Source organism: Theobroma cacao, chromosome 8 (assembly GCF_053813885.1).
Source record: "Theobroma cacao isolate CCN51 chromosome 8, ASM5381388v1, whole genome shotgun sequence".
Taxonomy (NCBI): domain Eukaryota; kingdom Viridiplantae; phylum Streptophyta; class Magnoliopsida; order Malvales; family Malvaceae; genus Theobroma; species Theobroma cacao.
Window position 1 is genome coordinate 25,016,234 of NC_142646.1, and position 22,437 is coordinate 25,038,670.

At 37.2% G+C, this 22,437-nt stretch overlaps 4 protein-coding genes and 1 pseudogene across 4 annotated transcripts; 4 read left to right on the forward strand and 1 right to left on the reverse strand.

The window, feature by feature from the left end:
* The first annotated feature begins 6,028 nt into the window (after window positions 1–6,028).
* On the forward strand, window positions 6,029–10,756 carry LOC18592785 (DEA(D/H)-box RNA helicase family protein). Its single transcript, XM_007019676.3, has 8 exons — window positions 6,029–6,330; window positions 7,193–7,749; window positions 7,929–8,123; window positions 8,940–9,127; window positions 9,289–9,502; window positions 9,651–9,779; window positions 9,889–10,064; window positions 10,219–10,756. Exons 1-8 carry the CDS (start codon window positions 6,108–6,110, stop codon window positions 10,454–10,456), a joined length of 1,920 nt encoding a protein of 639 aa, XP_007019738.1. The 5' UTR covers window positions 6,029–6,107; the 3' UTR covers window positions 10,457–10,756.
* Window positions 10,757–11,185: 429 nt separating this feature from the next.
* Window positions 11,186–13,364, forward strand: LOC18592786 (glycine-rich protein). The gene is made up of 3 exons (XM_007019677.3): window positions 11,186–11,435; window positions 12,232–12,403; window positions 13,001–13,364. The coding sequence occupies exons 1-3, from the start codon at window positions 11,258–11,260 to the stop codon at window positions 13,092–13,094; spliced, it is 444 nt and encodes a 147-aa protein (XP_007019739.1). The 5' UTR covers window positions 11,186–11,257; the 3' UTR covers window positions 13,095–13,364.
* A 748-nt stretch (window positions 13,365–14,112) lies between these two features.
* On the forward strand, window positions 14,113–15,752 carry LHCB5 (light harvesting complex of photosystem II 5). The gene is made up of 6 exons (XM_007019678.3): window positions 14,113–14,408; window positions 14,509–14,593; window positions 14,720–14,770; window positions 14,894–15,014; window positions 15,119–15,253; window positions 15,343–15,752. The coding sequence occupies exons 1-6, from the start codon at window positions 14,186–14,188 to the stop codon at window positions 15,601–15,603; spliced, it is 876 nt and encodes a 291-aa protein (XP_007019740.3). The 5' UTR covers window positions 14,113–14,185; the 3' UTR covers window positions 15,604–15,752.
* A 901-nt stretch (window positions 15,753–16,653) lies between these two features.
* LOC18592788 (putative carboxylesterase 18 pseudogene) lies at window positions 16,654–17,897 on the forward strand (annotated as a pseudogene).
* Window positions 17,898–18,452: 555 nt separating this feature from the next.
* Window positions 18,453–22,053, reverse strand: LOC18592789 (Tetratricopeptide repeat (TPR)-like superfamily protein). The gene is made up of 2 exons (XM_018126258.2): window positions 19,457–22,053; window positions 18,453–19,005 (listed from the first exon to the last, which is right to left on the reverse strand). The coding sequence occupies exon 1, from the start codon at window positions 22,028–22,030 to the stop codon at window positions 19,478–19,480; it is 2,553 nt and encodes an 850-aa protein (XP_017981747.2). The 5' UTR covers window positions 22,031–22,053; the 3' UTR covers window positions 18,453–19,005; window positions 19,457–19,477.
* Window positions 22,054–22,437: the final 384 nt, after the last annotated feature.

A 22,437-nucleotide genomic window follows, 5' to 3' on the forward strand; every position in this document is an offset into this window, starting at 1 on the left:
TATTTGATTTGCTTGCATATCATTGAAGCTTTCATTCTTCAAATGGTAAAACCTGACCCTATAAACACATGTCATGACATACATGCACTGAGTAGCCTGTTATTATGCTAGGAAAGTTCCTAAGAATAGACAAACCCGGTATTGTACCTAACGGTACACTTGAGTTGATTTAACCTCGAACTAGTTTAAATAGGAATCGTAGGATGAAATTTAATATTTTACAGTCCATGAATGACTAAAAATGATTGTTCGGAGTTCGAGGGTTCATTTGGGGAAAAATTGAAAATTTTGATGTTTAGGGGCAAAATCGTCATTTTGCCACCTAAGATAATAATTTGATCATGGAGTGAAATTGTTTACCAAGATTAACTATTTGGAGTATAATTTAATGATAGGAAATGAAAATTTTCAATTCTGGCAATTTTCGAAACATAGGGGCAAAACGGTAATTTTGTCACCTCGGGGTAAAAATCGTAATTTTCACCACCCAAAACTTGTCAAAATCATAGGATTTATTTATTTTTGGTATGAATAACTATGGTATTCTAAGTAGTGAAAAATTGAAGTTTAAAAGACGAAATTTTAAAAACGAGCCAATGAGAAAGTGACACATGGCACTTTTTAATGATTTAATATTTTTTAAAGGAAAGTCAACCCATTTAAACCCCACATCAGGTGATAGCCGGCCATAAGGAGAGAACAAGAGAGAAAATAGAGAGGAAAGGAAGAAAAGAGAAAAACCAAAGGAAAACTAGAAAATTCAAAGGGAAAATCGCGTTTTTCGTCCGTTTACTCGTCTAACGGTAAGATTTTTCGACTTTAGCTTGATTTCTACCTTTCTTATGCCTTTGTTTCCATTTAACATGCTTGAGGAGAGAGATCAAAAAGTGATACCAAGGGCTGGCCGAATTTCAAGGGGGAGGAATTTGAAATTCTTATGTTTTGTTTTTTAGTTAAATTGATAGTTGTAGTTAGTTAAATGTGTATAGAAATCAAATTTGGGCAAGAAAGCATGAAATTTGCACAATAGCCACCCTTGGCCAATTCTTCAATGATGAATAACTGATTTTTATTCTAAGAGAAATGAAGAGAAAATGATGAAAAATAGTTAAATGTGATAGACAAACAAAGTGGAAAATTAACAGAGTAAATGTCCCATTTTTGACCGAATTTTCCAAGGAGAAAAGTGAGCTGATTTTGGTAATTTTAGAGGATTATTTGTTGATATTTAATGGTTAGAAATGTTGGAGAGAAAATGAGACAATTTATAGTTAAAATAGAGCGCGTTAGCAATTTATCGGGTAAAGTGCCAAAAATAGGTTAATACCGCGTTTAAGCCATTTTAGGCTATTGCATTTCATACCATGCATTAGTATAGGATTGAAGTCAATTATATAGTGATTTAGCATCAATGTGGTAAGTTGTGAAAATTTTGCAATGTGTCTAGGAGGAGAGCCTTTCGATAAAGGCAAGGAAGTCATACCCGATAAACAGTGATCGGGGCACCTAGAAAGCATTTAATTTGTACAAACGGTGAGTAAACCTATTATTATTGTAACTCGGCCAACGCCAAGAAACGGCTTGTTTTCAAAACTGACATGTGTTTAACATGTAAATATCTTAACAACCTTGGCGGACTCGGTTAGATGCCTCGGCCAAGGTATCCTCGAGGACTAGTTTTGGCTTGAGCCCTGTTTTTAATAAAAGTTATAAGCCTTAACAACTGTTTTGGTAAATTACAAATATTTTATGGTTTAAGAAATAAATTGAAAATCTTATGAAATGGTTTGTAATTTGTTGTTTAAACTTGTCTCCATGTTACTCGCCTTTAGATATTTATGATAATGTCTGTTTACTCATTGGGATTGTAAAATCTCACCCACTTCCTTTCCAAATATTTCAGGCCTGTGGTAGCTTGTAGATACCCGATTTTGTCGAGGATTCCAGTTGACCCTTCTATCACACAAACAGTAGGTTACTATCACCAACACTTGGTGTATTTATGGGCCACTTGTCATTGTAATTATTATTTTACATTATAACTTTGTAAATTATTGTATGTATGAATTTATTTTACTTCTAAGTTACAAAAGATTACTTACACGTGTTTCTATAAATATTGTTTTATATAAAAATGCTATATTTTTGTCTTTTGATTTACTTGAGCTGAAAACGATTGAAAATTGTTTAAAACTTATATGTAAGCCTTGCGAGATTCCGATTGGTATTTCGGGTAATGAGTATCATTTGAGACATTGCGACGGTTGTCATGGCTCGAGGGAGGTTCCGGGTCGTGACAGTATGGGTTCATGATTTTCAAATGATTAATCATTTAAGGGCTTGATGAGGGGTTTTTAATATGAATGGAACTAAATTGCATTGTTTTGAAACAAATGCATCATGATTTTAAATTCTCCCTAATTGTTGCTTGTTCCATTCCTTGTTCATTCACTAGGTTTATACTCACCGTTTTCAACTTCATGTTTTCAGATCACGAGGCAGCCGGTAACTAGGACGAGGTGTCCTTCTAGACTTATATCCATCTATTGGTAGGTGTCTCGACATTCAGTAGCTGTACATTCGTCCGAGTCCCTCCGCTGGAAGTCGAGTATTCTTTTATTATGTATAGACAAACCTAATGTAAATTATTAAGATACATATTGTAGATAATGTATATACACTTATTCAGTATGCCAGTATGAGGTGGCAATGTTTAACATTATTTTGATTCTAAGTTATGAAATATGACTTAGCAGTATATGATGGAATAATGAACATGTTAGATTAATAGGCTTACTTGGGCTTAATGGACTATGTCTGTTGGGCCCTTGCGTCGGTCATAGCCTGAAATTTGGGTCGTGACAGTTCTCCTCTCTCGTTATCACATTAAATGCCTTGACGCTTGTATGGCTAAGGCCAAAGAATACATTATGACAAAGGTTGACAAGCCTAACATAGAGGCTGAGATAAAAAAGCTTGACGCAAGGAAGATGGAGTTGCAAAAAAGATTAGATAGCCTCTCCAGTTTTGAGATTGATAAATCCTCCTACCCTCTGAATTTCATACTTAACTAGCTTTTCCTTGTTCCCCTTTTTCTGATATTATAAACTTATTCTTCCAAAGTGAACATTTATTTTGTTTTCTTCATGGTTTTATTGAGCTACTTGGTTCCGTATTACATTTTTTGCAATCATATGAGTGTTTCACAAGTATTGTTGTTTGCAGCCAAAAAGGATTCTCAACTTTATATTAGGGAGAATAATCCTCAACCTAATAGGAAGAAGAATGACATATTATGTGAGCGTTTCATGTTACAGCCTTTTTGTGAATAGCAAACCATGGCCAAGAAGTGAGCGATAAAGCTTGTGGCCAATATGTGAATAGCAAACTATGGCCAAGAAGTGAGCGATTAAACTTGTGGCTAATAGCGCAATATTATGACAGCTAGATTACGAGCGTTAAAGCTGATGGCTAAAATATGAATTATACGATGAAAGATTCGAGCATAACACTTTTGACCAAGTGAAACAAGCATATTACAACCAAAATAAGAGTGATAAAGCTTACGACTGAAAATGAATTACTTTAACATATCACACAACAATCAAAATGAAAGCGATAAAGCTGTGACCAATAATGCATTAAAAGTAAAAGAAATACTAGGTAATTGGAGCATTTTCATGAGCTCCTGGACATAGGTGGGAATTGTAAATTCTTGATTGTTGGGAGGACTTTTTATATCTTCAAATAAAAATTTCTAGCTAGTATTCACTTACTGAAATCACTCTTCCCCAATGGAGTCTCCAAAATGTAGAGGGTGCTTTTGGTTAGGGAGAAAGGACGTGTTGCAATGAGTGAATCGAGATGAGCTAGAGGTAGCAGAGAGGAAGATTGGAGCAGTCCTTGAAGCGTAAGTGTTTTGGTGGCAGGTGGTGAGGGATAAGAAAAGGTGGAAATGGCGACAGATAACAACGATTGGGAAAGGTTGAAGAGAAAAAATGCTTGGAGGAATCTAGAGAGAGAGAGAGAGAGCTTTTAGAGTAATCTTTGTTAGGTGTCAAATAATCTCTCCTTCTGTCTTCTTCCAACCTTCAAGGCTTTCATATTTATACTGAACAAGAACACTTTCTTAAGAGTTGTTAGAAGAACACGTTTAATCATGGGAGAACGTGATTGTTATTGAAGAACAATTAAAGAACGGTTTATAAGATATTAAAAGAATGATCATGTAGTTGGGTAGTGGGTGTAAGTTTTTGGTAAATGGAGTAGTGGCATTTGATGGTGCGTCACGTGTATTTTTAAGGAGTAAGGAAAGAAGAAGGGGTAAAACACATGTACTTCAAGAAAAGGTTAAGAGGAAGTCCTCTTAACTATTTTTGTATATGAGCCATCAAGCCAAACTCTCTAGAACATCCCAAATGTGAAGGTAACTCATGAACCTTGCCACTTGTTTAGACTTACTTTTACTTCCCCATACAAATGGTTGTTCCATGCTTGGTCCTGGGTGTTTTTGTGCTTGTAATGCTCTTTGGGCGCTTTTACGCTTGGAACACCCTTAGGTGCTTTTGCACTTGGAACGCCCTTGAGCGCTTCCACGCTTGAAATGCCCCTAGGCACTTATGCTCTTGGAACGCCCTTGGGCACTTCTATACTTGGAACGCCCCTAGGCGCTTCTATGCTTGGAATGCCCCTAGGCGCTTCCACGTTTAGAACACCCCTGCGCGTTTTTGACCTTAGAACACCGTAAGCGCTTCGAGCTTTGAATACCCGTGGGCACTTCCATGCTTGGAACACCCTAGGTGGGAATACCCCTAGGCTCTTCTATGCTTGGAACATCGCTGATGTAATTTTCCTGTAAACAGTACATTACAAATAATAGTTAACTAGAATTGGGCATTTATAGTTTTTAACCTGGGACTAGAATCTGAGTTGTTTTTCTATCATTGTGTTTTTTTAGAGTTAACCACAATTTACAATTTAGTTTGCTCCCTTCCCACTGCCGAAGTGAAGAGGCATTTGGAAAGTACTTAGAAAGTTAAATCTTCTTTTTGTAGCAATTACCCCATTTTTCCAATCTTCTCATTGAATTATAGAATCATTTTTTTGCATACTCTTATGACAATTATTTAATATTGTTCCATTGCTAGATTTGGAGGAGACAAATGTTGTCAAAGATCTTAAATCACTATTGTGAGATCACTTTTTGTTGTTTAATAATTGCCATCCTACTTATGCAATGTTGTCCAAAAAATTGATGTTGCATACTTTGAAATGGCTTGTACAAATTGAACTTTGTCCTGTTTTTTGGACAACATAGTGTTAGCTGTTCATTACTAAACATAAAATCACTTTTTGTACATTTTGTGAAGAACTATCTTTGTACATGCATAAGATATTAATTGGGAGGATGATATGCAGTGAAAGAAGTTCGCAATAAAGTCTTACATAACATGTTACCTTCATATTCTTACATAACTTGGTTTCTTCACTTTAACTATTTTTCTATTTCGAGCAATTCACTTAAACTACTATTAAAAACCTGTGAATAATAGTAAAATGTTCCGATATTATTCATAGTTACTGTTTTTTCTCATAAAATATTGTTAATATCACTAACAATATTTATCTATGTATTGTTGTTAACAATTATTTTATTACTCAATTCATAGATGAAATATATTATTAAATTATTTAATTATTTAAAATAATTTTAAAATTATACGTCAAACAAAAAATATCGTAACGAAGCGCCGGTTAGTAACTAGTAAATAATTATTTTATTAAAGGAACTCTTCCAACATATTGAAAAACTATTTCTATATATCACAAACCGTATTTTTAAGAAAATAAAAACTAAACTAAAAAATCCTAGTATAAATGTTATAAATTTTTTAAAATAACAAAAGTCCAAATTCGAAGAGCATATTTTCAGATTGGACCGCATGTCGCGACTACAAGCCTGAAGCCCAAACCCAGGTCGAGGTAGGCCGGGCCAGAGGGGATTGATTAGTTGTTGATGTGATTCCCCCAACATTTAGCAGCGATTGAAGCATCTTTTCCGTCCGTTATCCTCTGAAGGAGCGAAGCGGTGTGATATTTGGAGGGAAATGTTGGCGAATGGTCACCCAATCCCGTTCCCAGTAGGAACTCCATCAGGATGGAAATGGCGCCCTCCTATGCATAATTTGGTGCAAGTTAGACGTGGGTTTACAAGCACCTCCATTGAAACATCGGGTGCTTACCCCAAACAGTTCATTGTTTGCGGCGGAACTGACCCCAACCACCTACTCTCTTCTCATTCTGATTGGAGCCTCCCGCCTAATCCACCAGGTTCCTTTCCCGCTTCTAATGTTCTATCTTTGGTCTTTGATTCTAGGCCCTACTCACCCTCACTCTCTCTTCATCTATCCTTCAACTTGGTGTGCGCTATTGTTATTAATTAGCTATCTCTTTTCCTTGTTTTCCTTAAAACATGCTGCAACATTAAACTTTAATCACATTATTCCTCGTGCCTTTTCCAAATTCTTTATGATTGAGCAAACGGTTCAATCACATTTGACTAGAAACTTTTCTAATGCAAAATTGAAATGGAGCATTTCGAATATTGTCTTATAGCATTCTAGCTTATGTTAGCAAAAAGCATATGTAAAAATTAGAAAGAAAGGACTTGCTCACATAGATAGAAATGGATTTGCCGTGAATCCATATATTCAAGATACCCTAGTGATGCTGACCATCCTTTTGAACCTAACTTGTTACAGCCTTATTCAGTTTATACATCATTCACTGAGGTATAGTTGCTAATTTGGAGTACATGTTTCAACCCATAGATAAGTAATCCATTTGAAGATGATTCATTGACCTATTTTTGGAATATGGATTAAATTAATCTCTGTTTCAGAGAATATCGAAGACCTGATAGTGGACAATGAGAATGAAATTGCTTTAGATTAAACTGTAACTTCATAAGGTGTATCTAGCATTTCCCTTTTAGTGATATTGGATTATTCTCATTTTTTCACCTCTAACATGCAGGGTAAGGTACCCTGTTTATTCCCACTAGATATACACCAGCCTCCATCACTTTAAAATGTTATCTTTCCACACTGTTCATTGCTGAATGTTGCTCTTGGCATGCACTGCTGTGTTCTCTGATTCTCAACCTTAAGATTTTACTTTTATAATTTCACAGATGTTGAACCTGTGACGACAGTCACTGGCAAGTGTTCTGCAGAGCCAGGTACAAAGAGATTGACTGTTGGGTTTGGAAAACTTAAAGCAAAAAGAGTAAAAGCCCTTGTCGAGAGGACTTTTCGGATGAAGCAAGAAATAAGCACCAATGATGATGAATTGGTTGCACAGAGCCGTCAAAGGGGTGTTTCAAGGGTTTTCTTATCTAAAGAACTCAGAGAGACTTGCCAAAGTACTGATACAGAAAAACACATTGAGAACTCTGATTTATCAGCTGATTCTATTCAAGGGCTTGATAAATCTCATGAGTCTTACCCCACAAATGCTGAACCAGAGGGTTCATTTCGTGGAGGTTCTGCTGCTCACTTACTTGGATGGGGTGATGGGGGCTCCATTCATAAGCCCAAGATGAAATCACCTGAGCTCCTAAAGAAACATCATAAGCTGTCTGTTGGGGGTGACTTTTTTAGTCGAAAAACCTTTATAGATTTGGGTTGCAGTGAATACATGATTAAATCTTTAAAGGAACAGCTTTTTGTGCGCCCTTCACATATTCAGGTATATTTATAATTTTTCATGACAACTGATCCAATAAACAGTGTAGAGAGTTTGTTTTCTCATGTCTGAAGATTTAATTTACTTTTGGATGTGTCACATCAACATTAATTATTGAAATTATTGCTTTGTTTTGTCAAAAACCATTTAGCATAGGAAATAAAAATCTTGAATCACTGCAGGCTATGGCTTTTAGACCTGTTCTTGAGGGACAGAGCTGCATTATAGCGGATCAAAGTGGCTCAGGGAAGACATTGGCATACCTTATACCTGTGATTCAGCGTCTTAGGGAAGAAGAACTTCAAGGATTTAGCAAGTCCTCCTCAGGTAGCCCTCGAGCAGTTATAATTGTACCAACTGCTGAGTTGGCTTCTCAGGTCAGTTTCTGTTGTGCCCACTCAATTGCATCCACTCAATATTGTTGTCTCATGGTATTTTTTCTTATTTTCATTTTGATGTCATCTTCTCTTTGTTGCTTCAAACAATATGACATTAGCCAAGCATTATGTTGTCACTTATCAGTCTGGTATTTACGTTCTCAATGTGTTCTGGATATAGGTTGAGTACTTTCTGGATATGAAACTTTTATTATGCTATCAGAAAGTCAAGATTGAATAATGGCATTATACATATCGGATATGCTTGCCAATTGGTTGATTAGATCATCGGATCCTTAAGAGTTTTGGACGACGGGCCCACTGGGTTTATGATTAATGCTTTCTTTTATACATGAAGCATATTTGATTTGTGATGATGATTGATGAGTTTCCTTTATGTCCTTGAATGTATCTATTGGCTCTGGGTGTGACTTCGGTAAATGTGGTCATTGAAAATTACTTGTTGGGACAGGTTTGCTTTTCTCCAACGACAATTTTTGTTGGATTTAGTTTGTTCATGGCATAATTCTTCTCTACTGTTTCAACATATATGGAAATCAGTGCAATTACACAAAACCATTGAATTAGTTTTGACTGTAGTTACTCCACTTGTGGAGTGATATCAAGTTGTTAAACCTAAGGAGTGAAATTGCTTATTTGAGACTGAAGAGAAATTCATCATGTAGAAAGCTCAGCGCACCTTGCTTAATTGAAAATTGAATATGTTTGCAGCTATGCAAAGTTGTATATGCAATATTGTCAGAACCCTCTCCATGGCAATATAGCAGTTGCTTAATGCAAGTTTGACTTTTGCAGGTCTTGAGTAGTTGTCGATCAATGTCAAAATTTGGAGTCCCATTCCGATCTATGGTTGTGACAGGTGGTTTTCGACAAAAAACGCAACTGGAAAATCTAGAGCAAGGTGTAGATGTTTTAATAGCAACACCAGGTCGTTTCATGTTCCTAATTAAAGAAGGCTTCCTGCAATTAGCAAATCTTAGAACGTAAGTTGAATTTCCTTAAAAATTGCGTCATCTATACCATGATAATGAGAAGGGAAAGCAGTTGTTTTATTATTATTATTATTATCGAAAGACCTAGCATAACTTAATTTTAACACATAGTTGTGCCAAAAATAAGCTGTAATTAATTGCTTGTATTGCAGTGCTGTGTTTGATGAGGTGGATATACTTTTTAATGACGAGGATTTCAAGGTTGCATTGCAAAGTTTAATAGACTCCTCACCTATCATAACACAATATCTATTTGTGACTGCAACTTTGCCTGTAGACATATACAACAAGCTGATTGAAGTTTTTCCTGATACTAAAATGATCATGGGACCTGGCATGCACCATATAAGCTCCGGTCTTGAGGAGGTGGGTTCTCATTTCTGTGCTTGTTTGTTTTTACCCAGTTTGTTTCTTTATTTTATTATCATTATCATTTTATTTATTATTAGGCTAAACTACTAAATAAATGTTTGGTACTCTGTAATGAATATTAAAATCAAAGTTGCATGTCCAGGTTCTTGTAGATTGCAGTGGAGAAGGGACTTTAAAAACTCCAGATACAGCGTTCTTGAACAAGAAGAATGCCCTTCTGAAGCTTGTGGAAGAAAGTCCAGTTTGCAAAACCATTGTTTTCTGTAACAAGGTATGTATGATATGATCATTTTGCATGGAAGGAAAACCTCTCTTTCATCTTCTTGATTAGCTAATTTTAGACGCCATCCTATTATGACATTTTCCTTCTCCATTAACAGATAGACACATGCAGAAAAGTTGAGAATGTATTAAAACGTTTTGATAGGAGAGGAACTCATGTGCGAGTCCTACCATTTCATGCTGCTCTAGCACAAGAAACACGGATTGTAAACATGAAGGAATTCACCCAATCTCATCCTGGAGGAGAATCTTTGATTTTGGTTTGCACTGATAGGTAGTGTTTCCCACTGTCCAAATAAAATAAAAGATCAAGTGTTTCTGTGTTTTTTTTTTTTTTTTCTACTTCATTAGCTGTGCTTGTTTATGAAGGGAAAGCCTATCTCTCTCCTTCCCATTTCATGAAAATATGTTTCTAAAATTAATGGCAGAGCATCACGTGGAATAGACTTTGCTGGTGTGGATCATGTTGTACTCTTTGACTTCCCTCGTGATCCAAGTGAATATGTGCGCCGTGTTGGACGAACTGCCAGAGGAGCAGGAGGAAAAGGTAAGGCATTCATCTTTGTAGTTGGGAAGCAGGTTCCCCTTGCACGGAGGATCATCGAAAGAAACCAGAAGGGTCACCCGTTGCATGACGTGCCATCTGCTTTCGAATTGATGAGGTAAAAAAGCCGAGGGAGAAATATTTTGCATGAAAGAAAGTTAGGGATATTAGGTCAGTGGTGGCATATGAAATATACGTAAACTTAGGGAGTTAATGTATATGTAAGTTGTGAAGCCTCTCTTTCTGCAATTATAAAAAGACTTAGGAGGCTCCCCTGCTTCTTCCTTTTGCTCTCCTCCTCTATATCCAAGGTGAAGAGGCCTGTAATGTGTAATGAATGTTTGATGTTGGGATATATACATAGCTTGTAAAGCATTGTTCACACCAATGGAAAAAAAGCAGTAGCACCCTCCCTTCCATTATATATTTTCCTTTTACATTTGTATTTCTCTGGCTGATAAAGAATAGTTATCAGAACCGGGTCGAACGATGACCCGTTCAATCTCAGTCCCGAGTTACGAGTCCCGGGTCTATAACATTACTTTTAATATTATATTAAAAAAATTACAAATACTGTGAAAAGTAATAAGATGTCTTGGACAAACAAATTGATGTGAAAATGAAACAATTAAAACTTTTAAAGAAAAGATATTACATTATTTACAAGCAATTAAATTAGAATTTGGAGAAAAAATATAACATAAAAGATTACTTGAATATCACTTAAGGATGCAATTTATTTTATTCAATTTAATTTTAATTTTTAAAAATAAAAAAAAAATACCGAAATAAGGCCCAAATGACCAAATCCAATAAATCTGGACCCGAAAAAAAGACTCGCCCAATTGCCAAAATCCAATGTAAAAGGGCCAGAGCTGGCAGAGATTCCTATTCCCCAACACCATAGGTAGTGAAGAATAGAAATGAACAGCAACGGCAACGGCAGGAGGCGGAGGAGAGAAGCGGCGACGGTGCAGGATGGGGAAAGGGGTTTGATTTGGAAACTCCCGCGGCTTAAACTCCAGGATGTGGGCAAGGTTGGCCCTGCTTTTGGACTCGGCGCTGGCTGTGGTCTCGGCCTCGGCCTCGGCCTTATTGGAGGTATTCCCCTCTTTCCTTACTCAATCCCACCAAAACCCTTTCCACAAATTTGTCTCCTCATTTCGTTTTTCGTTGCTGTTTTTGTTGTGTTAAATAATCCTTCCTGCTTTCCTGTTGAGAAAAAGAGATCATTTGTTTGAAATTCGCGACAGTTAGCGGATGCTTGACACAAATAAACTTTGAACTGAAATTTTTAACTGCATGAACTCCTTCTGCCCGGGGTCAGGGTTTAAAATCAGTACCAACCACCAAGTGGCATGCTTTAAACCCCTAAAAAAATGGATGAACAAATCCAGTGATCATTGGTTTGTTGATTTGCTATTGAGATAGTATGTGTAACTAATTGATCAGAGCCCTTGTTTAAGAATTTCTGTTGCTGAAGGTCAAGCAATTGGTGTTAATTTTCTTTGATTCTTAATTGTCGTGTTTTAGTTTGTCTTGGAGAGACCTCTAAGATGTAGTCTAAGTAAACATCCCTATTGATTAATCTAGTAGTTGTATTAGTTTGAAAAGGTTAGATATTTTACAATTATTTTGTCATAGACATAGATGCTGGTTTTCGTTTGTGCTTTTGGAAGGTTGGAAGACTAGGTTTACTGCTAGATTTCTCCCTCTCCTGTTATTTTGTCAAGACCATTATGTTCCAATGAGTCTTTTATGCTTCCTATTCATAGATTGCATGGACCAAAAGCTGCAGTTTTATTTATTTTTTTATTCTGATATTATTTTGCTTCAATGTCACGTATGATGATTATTTTAATTGCTTGGCAAAGCATTGAATGGTTTTTCTTATTAGGTGCGGGCTTTGGTCCTGGAATTCCTGGCTTGCAAGTTGGTTTTGGTTTTGGTGCTGGATGTGGGATTGGTTTAGGATTTGGCTATGGTGTTGGGAGGGGCATCGCTTATGGTGAGCATCATACATATTCTAACGTTGGAAGGCTGTTTGGCCACCGGCATCTTCCTGTGCAGTGAGTAGATTTTCCTTTTATTTTTGTTTCTGTATTATCTTTCTGAGTTGTTCATTTCTATAGGATCCATGTTATCAAATAACTCTTAGTCTCCTCAAAATGTCAATAAATGCAATACTAGTAAGCTTTTGGATGGATTGAAATGCATGCTTTTGATTATGGAAAATAACTATGTTACTTTACTTTCTAGCAGAGCAAGATGTTGATTTATAAACTTATTATCTCTGTTAGTGAAACAGGTTTTTGAATATTTTAAGAGTTTGGAGTTGAAGGTTATGAAGACAGGTTTAGAGGTTTCACTTTGGTTTGGATATAATTGGGAGCTGGGGATGAAGTTGGGAATTTTATCTTTGTGAGGAGGGTGTGGACGTAAAAGAAACATGTATCAGAATGTAATCAAAATAAAATTTTTTAAAAAATCATAATAATCTCTTTGGTAAAAGTAAAAGAACATTAAATTCAAATGAAATATAAATATTATTTCATTGATACTAATCATAAAATTCCAGGACTCCTTAATTTGCAAACCAAAAGTTTTTGTAAATCAGAATTTTAGGAATTCATGATTATCAATTTTCCTTTCTCTCTTATCATCAGGGATGAAATTGGTGCTCTTATTGATGAGCTTGTGATCAATACCAAGAAGCTAGCCGTAGCAGCTTCAAGGGAAATGGACAAGTGGAGAAGATGAATTGAAGTTGTCTTTGATGTATGATGTCAGTGATTAAAAGGACTCATTTTGGTTGCATAAAATTGTGTATGGATGAAATTCACCTTCTAACCTGCTAGCACAGTTATACACCATTTTTGTATATGTAAGGTTTAATGTTCCCTATATATGTGTATTTGGGAACATAAGCAATCTATATATGTGTATGTTCTCTGAATATGTGTTTTTGGGTGCATAAGTAAACTATGTGTTTACTTACCATATTTTTAAACAATTTAATATTTATTTTGGGTACATAAAGGACTATTGGGTCTTTTGAGTTACATAAAAAAAAAATAATAACAAGGATAATAATTTTATGTAAATGCATGATAGAAGGTGTTAATTCTACTGGTTTAGTGAAGTGGGTTTGAATATCCTTTAGTCAAGTGGATCGAATCAGGCTTCAAATTGTTATGCATTGTCCATTTCTTTACTTGGTGAAGTATTCCCTCATTATGCTCAAAACTTCACTCTCTCATCCCTTTTCATTGCAAGTTATATATTAATTTAGAATTATTTGAAATCTTCTATTTGAGTCTTAAAAAGGTGATATAGGATAGAATGATATAAGTGTATACCATAATTTTATTTCAAAATATATATATATATATATATATATATAAATCATTGCGGAAGCATGTTTTTAATAAATAATAAAAATAACAATTGAGAGTGAGTGAGACTTCGATTTATGAGGGAAGCAGTCTGATTATAATAGCAAAATATGGTTGGTTTTCGCCATTCACCACATCCACACAAACAGGAGGATCAGTGTGATAGGACAATGTTATCCAGAACCACAATACTTGCCTATCTACAAAGGGGTCAGGAGCATTCCACGTCAGCATCATGATCTGCCACGTCAGAAAGGCCACCCTATCACATTCCAGCTTCAGATATCGCATGTTCCACAGCCAGCCAATCACAACACGTGAACCTCAATCCTAAGTGGCATGTCCACATCCACCACTTCTACATTATAACTAGTATCTTCATTCTCCCCTCCCTCTATTGTTCTCCACCACTTTCACTACTTCTTCCTAGCTTTGTAAGCCAAACCCACCACCAAGATGGCCTCGTTGGCAGCTTCCACCGCCGCTGCCTCCCTCGGCGTCTCCGAAATGCTCGGAACCCCTCTCAATTTCTCCGCTGCCGCTAGGTCATCGGCTCCTACAGCGTCAAACGCTGCATCCTTCAAGACCGTAGCGCTTTTCTCCAAGAAGAAGGCCGCACCTCCCAAGGCAAAGACTGCTTCTGTCTCCCCAGCTGATGAAGAGCTCGCTAAGTGGTACGGTAAGTGAAGTGGAAGCAAATTAATTGTTCATATCTCCGCTTTGATTTGCGGTATATGATGTATAAATATTCAAGCATTTACTTTTATATTAATTATCAGGTCCCGACAGAAGGATCTTCTTGCCGGAAGGGCTCTTAGACAGATCAGAGATCCCAGAGTACTTGACCGGAGAAGTTCCCGGAGAGTGAGTTCCACCTCCTCCTGCAAAATGTTGTAGTATAGTAGTAGTACTACTACTAGTAGCGTATGATTTATATATGACTAAAGTTATGATGGATTGCTCTGCTTTTATGTGTTCGCGTTCATGTAGCTATGGATACGATCCCTTTGGTCTGAGCAGAAAGCCAGAAAACTTTGCCAAGTAAGTTTTTCTTCCTTTTAAGCTCATACTCGCGCACTGTATAGTATGTTTTTCTCTTTCCTACCAAACATAATGCAGTATTAGTTTAACTGTTGCTAAGTTGAGCTGGGGATTTGAGTGCAGATATCAAGCATATGAGTTGATACACGGTAGATGGGCAATGCTTGGTGCTGCTGGGTTCATCATCCCTGAAGCCTTCAACAAATTTGGTGCCAACTGCGGCCCTGAAGCCGTTTGGTTCAAGGTTTCAAATTCATTTGCATATATTTCAGTTTGGTTAATTGATCATATAGTATAATTAATATTGTTCTGTAATTTGTTGGGTGACCTGCTGCCTGCTGCATGCAGACTGGAGCTCTTCTCCTCGACGGTAACACCTTGAACTACTTCGGGAGGAACATCCCTATCAATCTCGTCGTTGCTGTCATTGCCGAGATCATTCTTGTTGGTGGTGCTGAGTATTACAGAATCATTAATGTCTTGGTATATACTCATTTGGGATTAATTAACACCAAGTTGGAAATTGGTTTCATAATTTAATTGAGTCTGATCGTCTTCTGATTATGATATAGGATTTGGAGGACAAGCTTCACCCTGGTGGTCCATTTGACCCACTTGGGCTTGCCAAGGATCCCGACCAGGCTGCACTGCTGAAGGTGAAGGAGATTAAAAATGGTAGACTGGCAATGTTCGCCATGCTGGGTTTCTACTTCCAAGCTTATGTCACCGGAGAAGGTCCCGTCGAGAACCTTGCAAAACATCTCAGTGATCCTTTCGGCAACAACTTGCTCACAGTCATTGCAGGATCTGCTGAAAGGGCTCCCACCCTGTGATTTTATTATATATTAAAATTTTCTCCATATCGTTTGCTTCAATTCTCCTGGTAAAATCTGTAATGCATTGCGTTGCATTGATTGTACATCGATCAAACCCAGACAATTTCAAGCAGTTTAATTCCAGGCTTCAACTACACTCTTTTTAACTCTGTTTTCATTTTATCCATATGCATGACTGGCACTCTATCTCTTCAATGTTCACAATGTCATCTACTGCTCTTGATGTGCTTTTACCAAATTTAAAGAAAAAACCTTTGATTTTAATGTAATTTACATTAAAATTTAAAAAATAATGATAAAATTAATGTAATTTTAATGTTAAAAAGTGAAAAAAAAAAAGTAATCTCTTGGCCGCACCAACACAGCCCTTCCATATAATTTTAATAAAAAAAAGTAATGTGTATTCATTTATTATGTATTATCTTTGCACCAATTGTAAGTAGTTTGATTATTTGATTATTGGATAACATTATAACATTTTATTTTATTTTTAAACAAGATCTTTTGAAAACTTTTAGATTAATTCTGTAACTCAACGAGTGATTCATGATTTAAAATTTTTAAGATCAACACTTTTATAAAGTGAGTTATGATGTTAAAATCTAACCGGCTTACCAATTGAGAGATTGAATCTTTTAAACTAATGATCATTTAAAAATTATATAAAATTTCACTCTTTGTTTTGTTTAGTTTATTGGTTAGGTAGAGAAAAACAAAAGAAGAACATTGGGACGACTCACCAAAAACCTTTGTTTGCATTCTTCTGTCAATGCACGAGTTCGACTGGAAATAGAAAAAGACAGAAAATGGTCTTCGAGAAGATGGGGTGGAAATGATAATAATAAGTCCATAATTGAAGGGAGCTTATTTATATAATTTGATCCAGCACTCCACCTTCCACTCTAAGCTCTTTGCATTTATATGTTTCTGTCCTCAGCCGAACCTCATCATAGAAATACAAAGCTCAAAGCTATATATATATAGCGAGAGAGACAGACAGAAAGTGTATTTAAGGTAGAATTTTGTTGTATTAATTTCTCTACAAAAATGTCCAAGAATACAAGTTCAATATTGCCAGATGTGTCTTGGAAAGAGCGATTTTACAGGTCCATGATCGGTTTTGGGGTCAAATTCTCTCGCCGCTCTGATGGCACCATCAACCGTTGCATCATGAACTTCTTTGACTTCAAAGCTCCTCCTTCCAAACAACCCCTTGATGGCGTCAAAAGCTTTGATACCATGGTTGATCCCACCCGCAACCTCTGGTTCCGCCTTTACGTCCCCTCCGCCTCCACCTCTACCACCAACGTGCCAGTTATTGTTTACTTTCATGGTGGAGGCTTTGCATACATGTCTGCAGGTTCAGTAGGCTGTGATAACCTTTGTCGAAGGCTTTCTAAGCAAACTGGAGCAGTGATTATATCTGTCAACTACCGGTTGTCCCCAGAGCATAGATATCCCTGTCAATATGAAGATGGCTTTGATGTCTTAAAGTTCATCGACATTAACAACACCAACTTGGAAGGTTTTCCCTTGTATGCCAATTTAAACCAGTGTTTCATCGCCGGAGACAGTGCCGGGGGCAACCTGGCGCATCATGTGACTGTCAAAGCCTGTGAGTATGAGTTGAGAAACATGAAGTTCATAGGACTAATCGCAATACAGCCTTTCTTTGGTGGAGAAGAAAGAACAGAATCCGAAATCAGACTCGTTGATGGCCCTGTCCTTTCAGTGAAGGGTACAGACTGGTTGTGGAACGCATTTTTGCCTCAAGGGTCAGACCGAGACCATCCAGCCTCAAATATCTTCGGGCCAAAATCAGTTGATATTTCCAGGTTGAAGTTTCCAGCAACAATTGTGTTTGTTGGAGGGCTTGATCCATTACACGACTGGCAAATTAGGTACTATGAGGGGTTGAAGAAGTGTGAGAAAGAGGCATATTTGATTGAGTATCCAAATGCTATCCACTCTTTTTATGGTGATCCAGGATTGCCAGAGACTGGTTTGTTCATGGAGGATGTGAAAGATTTCATACAAAAGCAATCTGCAAACAAGTGAGGTACCATTACAAGGAATAGGACAAATTTGGCTTCTCACCCTCCATAAAATTAACTTTTGGTTCACTTCTTTTCAATGCATCTACATCATCATGAGCAATAAAGGGAAACCAAATTCGAAAATGTATCATGTTCTTTGCTCTTTTATCTTATGTGCAAGTCAAAAAACTAAACAGATACATTATAATAAATTTGAGAAAATAAATTAAATTATTGATGTGAATGTTATATTTATCATAAGGTGTAGAACTTTCTCCATTGAGCTTTCTCTAATTTATAAATATAATGTTATATTTATCAAAAGGTATCATCTTTAATAGACGGTGGCTTCCGTTCAGTATAAATAAGAGATAATAAATTACATAATATATGTGCGCCCTCAGCTCTAACCGTGCACCACCAAGTTGAAACAGATGACTCTGTGAGCTTTATCCTTGATGACCAATTCTTATTACTAGTAATACCAAGAGTTTAACCTGATAATATACAGCTTTCGTATAAGAAGCCTTGTTAGACAGTCACACAAGACTTTCTTATATGAAACCCTCAAAGAAAGGAAAACAAAAATACTTGTACATGTACCTTGATTTTTTCCTTTTTCGACACGGAGGTTACTCTAACAGCTGGCTCAGATCTCCCAGCCTCATCCACTGGTTACGATTTATGCTGGTTAGCCCAGATAGTGCAACAACACCCTGCAAGTTGATGACTAAGCAGTTCTCCAATGAAGAGGATCATTAAATACCAGAAACAATAATTATAAAAAAAAATTAGTTATAAGCAGAGCCATGAGAAAAGATAAGAAATAAGTTTAAACATTAGAAATTACATCAACAATAAAAGAATTTTACTTGTTGCATAATCCTTCTTTTGATAAGAACTTACCTTATGGTTGAAATCTCAGATTGATACCTTTGAACATTTTGCTAAAGCACATTAGCAATCAATTAGCAATCAGTCTAGAGGTGACCACTCACTTGCCTTTACAAAATTTCATAAAATTAAGCCCTACTCCTTGCAATAACCTTGATTTCGAAACAACCATGAACATTTATGCAGGTTTTCTCCGATTGCAAATCATCTCACCTAAAATTGCATTCTCAAAGTCTTTGAGGACCTTGCATTCTCAAATCAAAAATGGTTGATTTGACACAATAAAGCCAATCTCTGAGAATTAGTTTGGTTTTCCTCCTGCCACACCCAATCCACCTCCTTCGTTGCATATCTTCATGGTTTACTAGTTAGACATCTTCAAAATAGCAGTTCACCCTTTGTTGAGTTCAACTGAAACTTATATGTTGAACATCTTCTATCTCCTCAAAATGAAACATGCAGGAACCTTCTGCTAAGAATCAATTTGGCTTGTTAAGCGAGCCTCAAACATGAAGCATGGAAGCACAAAGCAGAAGTAGCTGCTGATTTCGAAACAAACTGAAATGATTGTGCCTAATAGCATCCCATGTCTCAACTAAGTTATTCTTTCTGTTATAGAATGAATCAGAAAATGCAATTTCCTGTATTTCTTCATTAAACCCATTTGAGAATGAATTCTGCCTCTTAGTTATGTCAAGCTTGTGTTGCTATATAAATTGCTTTTTCCTGTATTCCTTCATTAAAACCATGTGAGAACAAATTCTATCTCTTAGTTGCATTAATATCATGTTGTTTGAGTCTAAAACATAACAAGCTACCCTTGTACTCCATAAGAAAGAGCAGACTCAAAAGTATAACTATCCTTCACGGTTGTGTAATCATACTAAGACCTCTTCAAGTACCATAAATTAATAACCCACCTTGACATCAATAATCCAGTATCACCAGTAGCCTCCACAAGAGCAAGATCCATTCTTGAAATGATGGAAGCGACTTGAATCCCTTATTATGATTTCATGATCAATGATCAAGGATATGTAAGTAATGGCATTATGGCAATCACCACAGATGCGCAAGTTCTTGGTGATACGAATAGGCACCCCAGGAGATGAGGTTAAAATGCCATAGGCTAGAGCTAACTTCTCACTATGTTCAAAAAGAAGATCACCTTTCTCTTCATCATCCACATCATGAAGTGCAAAGTTCGTCTCAGGAACATACCCAATTGCCTTAATGCGTTGAATCAAGTCAGCAAGAAGTTCATATATTTGTTCAAATTGTGGATGACACCTGTCACCCACATAAAAGGTAGCAGTACCTTTCTTTCCTTGGACCCAACTCCAACCTGGTCTCTTTTTGACCCCTGAATGTTTCATCAAAGTTCTGATCCTGGCCACATCTCTCCAACGCCTGGCATTGGCATATATGTTTGAAAGCAGTGTATATGACCCATCATTCACTGAATCCAATTCCTGCAGCTGGTTAGCAGCATATTCCCCAAGTTCCACATTTCCATGGATCCTACAACCACTAAGTAATGCCACCCATATTATTGCGGTTGGCTCCATGGGCATGCTCTGAATAAGTTTCAAAGCTTCACCCAATCGACCAGCACGGCCTAAAAGATCAACCATGCAAGCATAATGTTCCAACCCAGGAATGACGCCAAACTCACTATGCATGTTATTGAAGAATCTGATTCCCTGGTCAACCATTCCTGAATGGCTGCAAGCATAGAGTACAACAAGAAAGGTAATACCATCAGGAACAAGTCCTTCTGCCCTCATCTCATCAAAAACCTTGATAGCTTCTTTACCATAGCCATGCATGCCATAACCAGTAAGTAGGGATGTCCAAGAAACTGAATTTCTTTGCTGCATGTTGTCAAATACAACTCTAGCAGCATGTATATCACCAGATTTCACATACATATCTATGAGGCAATTTTCCATAAACAACAGCACAGATTCATACTGATTGCGTAGTATATAAGCATGAATCTGCGTACCAAACCTTAGTGCAGCCAAATGAGCACAAGCCATCAAGGCGCAACATATAGTAAAAGTATTTGGCTTCGCAGACTTATCTTCTTGGAACATTTCAGAAAAAAGCTTCAATGCATCATTGGCTTCTCCATGCTGTGCATATCCACCAATCATGACAGTCCAAGTCACAACATTCCTATTACTTGGTGCAACTATGTCAAACATGGAATGAGCCACATTTGTGCTTTTGCACTTAGCATACATGTCAATTAGACCATTAATCACCATGAGATCTTCTCCTGGATCATTCCAATCATAGTTCAAAACACATTTGATGGCGTAACAGTGAGTCTCCTTCCCCTGAACCAATGCTTCAATCAAAGCACAAGCAGAAAGAAGAGACACAAGTGTAACAACATTAGGTTTGCAACCACAGAGTTGCATTTGCCTGAACACATCCAATGCTTCATTACCATGATCCCTTTGAGCATAGCCCGCAATCACAGCACTCCAAGTCACAACATCCAACTCAACTTTCTCCTCCCTCATCTTTTCAAATAACCCCAGAGCCTCCTCAAACCTACCAATCTGAGAATACCCAGTAACCATTGCATTCCAAGAAACAACGTCCTTCACCTTCATCCTCTCGAAAACCTTATTTGCGTCATCCATCATCCCACACTTAGCATACATATCGACCAAAGCATTACCAACAAAAACGTCCTCAAATAAACCAACCCTCAGAGCGAAACCATGCAATTGCTTACCATGTAAAGACGCGGCCAGAGATGCACAAGCAGGAAGCACGTTGACAAGGCTAACGACATCCGGGTGGATTTCCCAATAACAAGTCATCCTGCGAAACAACTCTACCGCATTCCTCGCATCCCTGCTTTGCATATAAGCGGCCACAATGGAATTCCAGGAGACAACATCACATATCCCTCGGTCACACATTTCGTCGAAAACCTGTCGTGCGTCGTCCAACCCACCACACCGAGCGTACATACCCACCAGCGCGTTACAAACAAAGACATTGGACTCAAAGCCAGTAGTACAGACAACAGCATGAACAGCTGCTCCACGGCGGAAGGAGGGAAGCTGGCCGCAGGCCTTAAGGACAAAAGGGAAGGTGTAGTGGTCAGGAGAACAGCCGAGGCTTAGCATCCTGCGGAAGAGAGTGAGAACGTCATGAGAAAAGCCGAGGTGAAGGGAGCGCCGAATAAGAGAGTTCCAGAAGAAGACCGCAGAGGGAGATGGGGTGAAGCGCTGGAGGAGGGAGATGGAATGGGAAGAGGCATGGTGAGTAAGGTAAGCGGAAATGAGGTGGGTAGCGAAATGGTGGGAGAGGCCTTGGATGAGGAGTTGTTGGTGGATGAGCTTGGCTTGGACAAGAGATTTGCATTTCTGGAGGAGAGCAGCTGTTGAAGTAGTGGTAGAGAAGAGGGAAATGGTTAGGCTGCCGCTGGGTCTGGATTTGGAGCTGAGAGGGAAAAAGGAGCGGAGCATCCTATTCAAGTGGGCGGCGGGAATTATCAAACTCATAAATACCGAATTTTTTTTTAAATTAAAACTCTTTAGATATGTTTTTGAACTAGTATCCTTGAATAATTACTATTTTCACGACTATTAATTTTATTTAATAAAATTATAAAAATAATTTTAAATATAATAAGTAGGTTAAATTTATTAATACGAATAATCTTCTGATTGAGAAAAAAAATTAATTGAAACAATTTTATATGGCTCATTGTGAGAAAATTTTAACATTAGATTAATTTAGATGCAAATGTATATATTTATTTACAATAAAAGTAGTGATAATAGTAAAGAGGTATTTTCTCATTTTTTGAGCTGTGAAATTGGAGATTCCTAGAGATGCCGGCCAATTATTTATACCAAAAAGTCCGTACACA

Excerpts from the sequence above, each read along its gene's own strand:
- LOC18592789 (XM_018126258.2), bottom strand. The coding sequence starts at position 22,030 with ATGCTCCGCTCCTTTTTCCCTCTCAGCTCCAAATCCAGACCCAGCGGC.
- LHCB5 (XM_007019678.3), top strand. The coding sequence starts at position 14,186 with ATGGCCTCGTTGGCAGCTTCCACCGCCGCTGCCTCCCTCGGCGTCTCC. Across the intron at positions 14,771-14,893 it reads AAGCCAGAAAACTTTGCCAA|ATATCAAGCATATGAGTTGA; the intron begins GTAAGTTTTTCT and ends ATTTGAGTGCAG. Across the intron at positions 15,254-15,342 it reads ACAGAATCATTAATGTCTTG|GATTTGGAGGACAAGCTTCA; the intron begins GTATATACTCAT and ends ATTATGATATAG.
- LOC18592785 (XM_007019676.3), top strand. The coding sequence starts at position 6,108 with ATGTTGGCGAATGGTCACCCAATCCCGTTCCCAGTAGGAACTCCATCA. Across the intron at positions 7,750-7,928 it reads TGCGCCCTTCACATATTCAG|GCTATGGCTTTTAGACCTGT; the intron begins GTATATTTATAA and ends GAATCACTGCAG. Across the intron at positions 9,128-9,288 it reads CAATTAGCAAATCTTAGAAC|TGCTGTGTTTGATGAGGTGG; the intron begins GTAAGTTGAATT and ends CTTGTATTGCAG.
- LOC18592786 (XM_007019677.3), top strand. The coding sequence starts at position 11,258 with ATGAACAGCAACGGCAACGGCAGGAGGCGGAGGAGAGAAGCGGCGACG. Across the intron at positions 11,436-12,231 it reads CGGCCTCGGCCTTATTGGAG|GTGCGGGCTTTGGTCCTGGA; the intron begins GTATTCCCCTCT and ends TTTTCTTATTAG. Across the intron at positions 12,404-13,000 it reads CACCGGCATCTTCCTGTGCA|GGATGAAATTGGTGCTCTTA; the intron begins GTGAGTAGATTT and ends TCTTATCATCAG.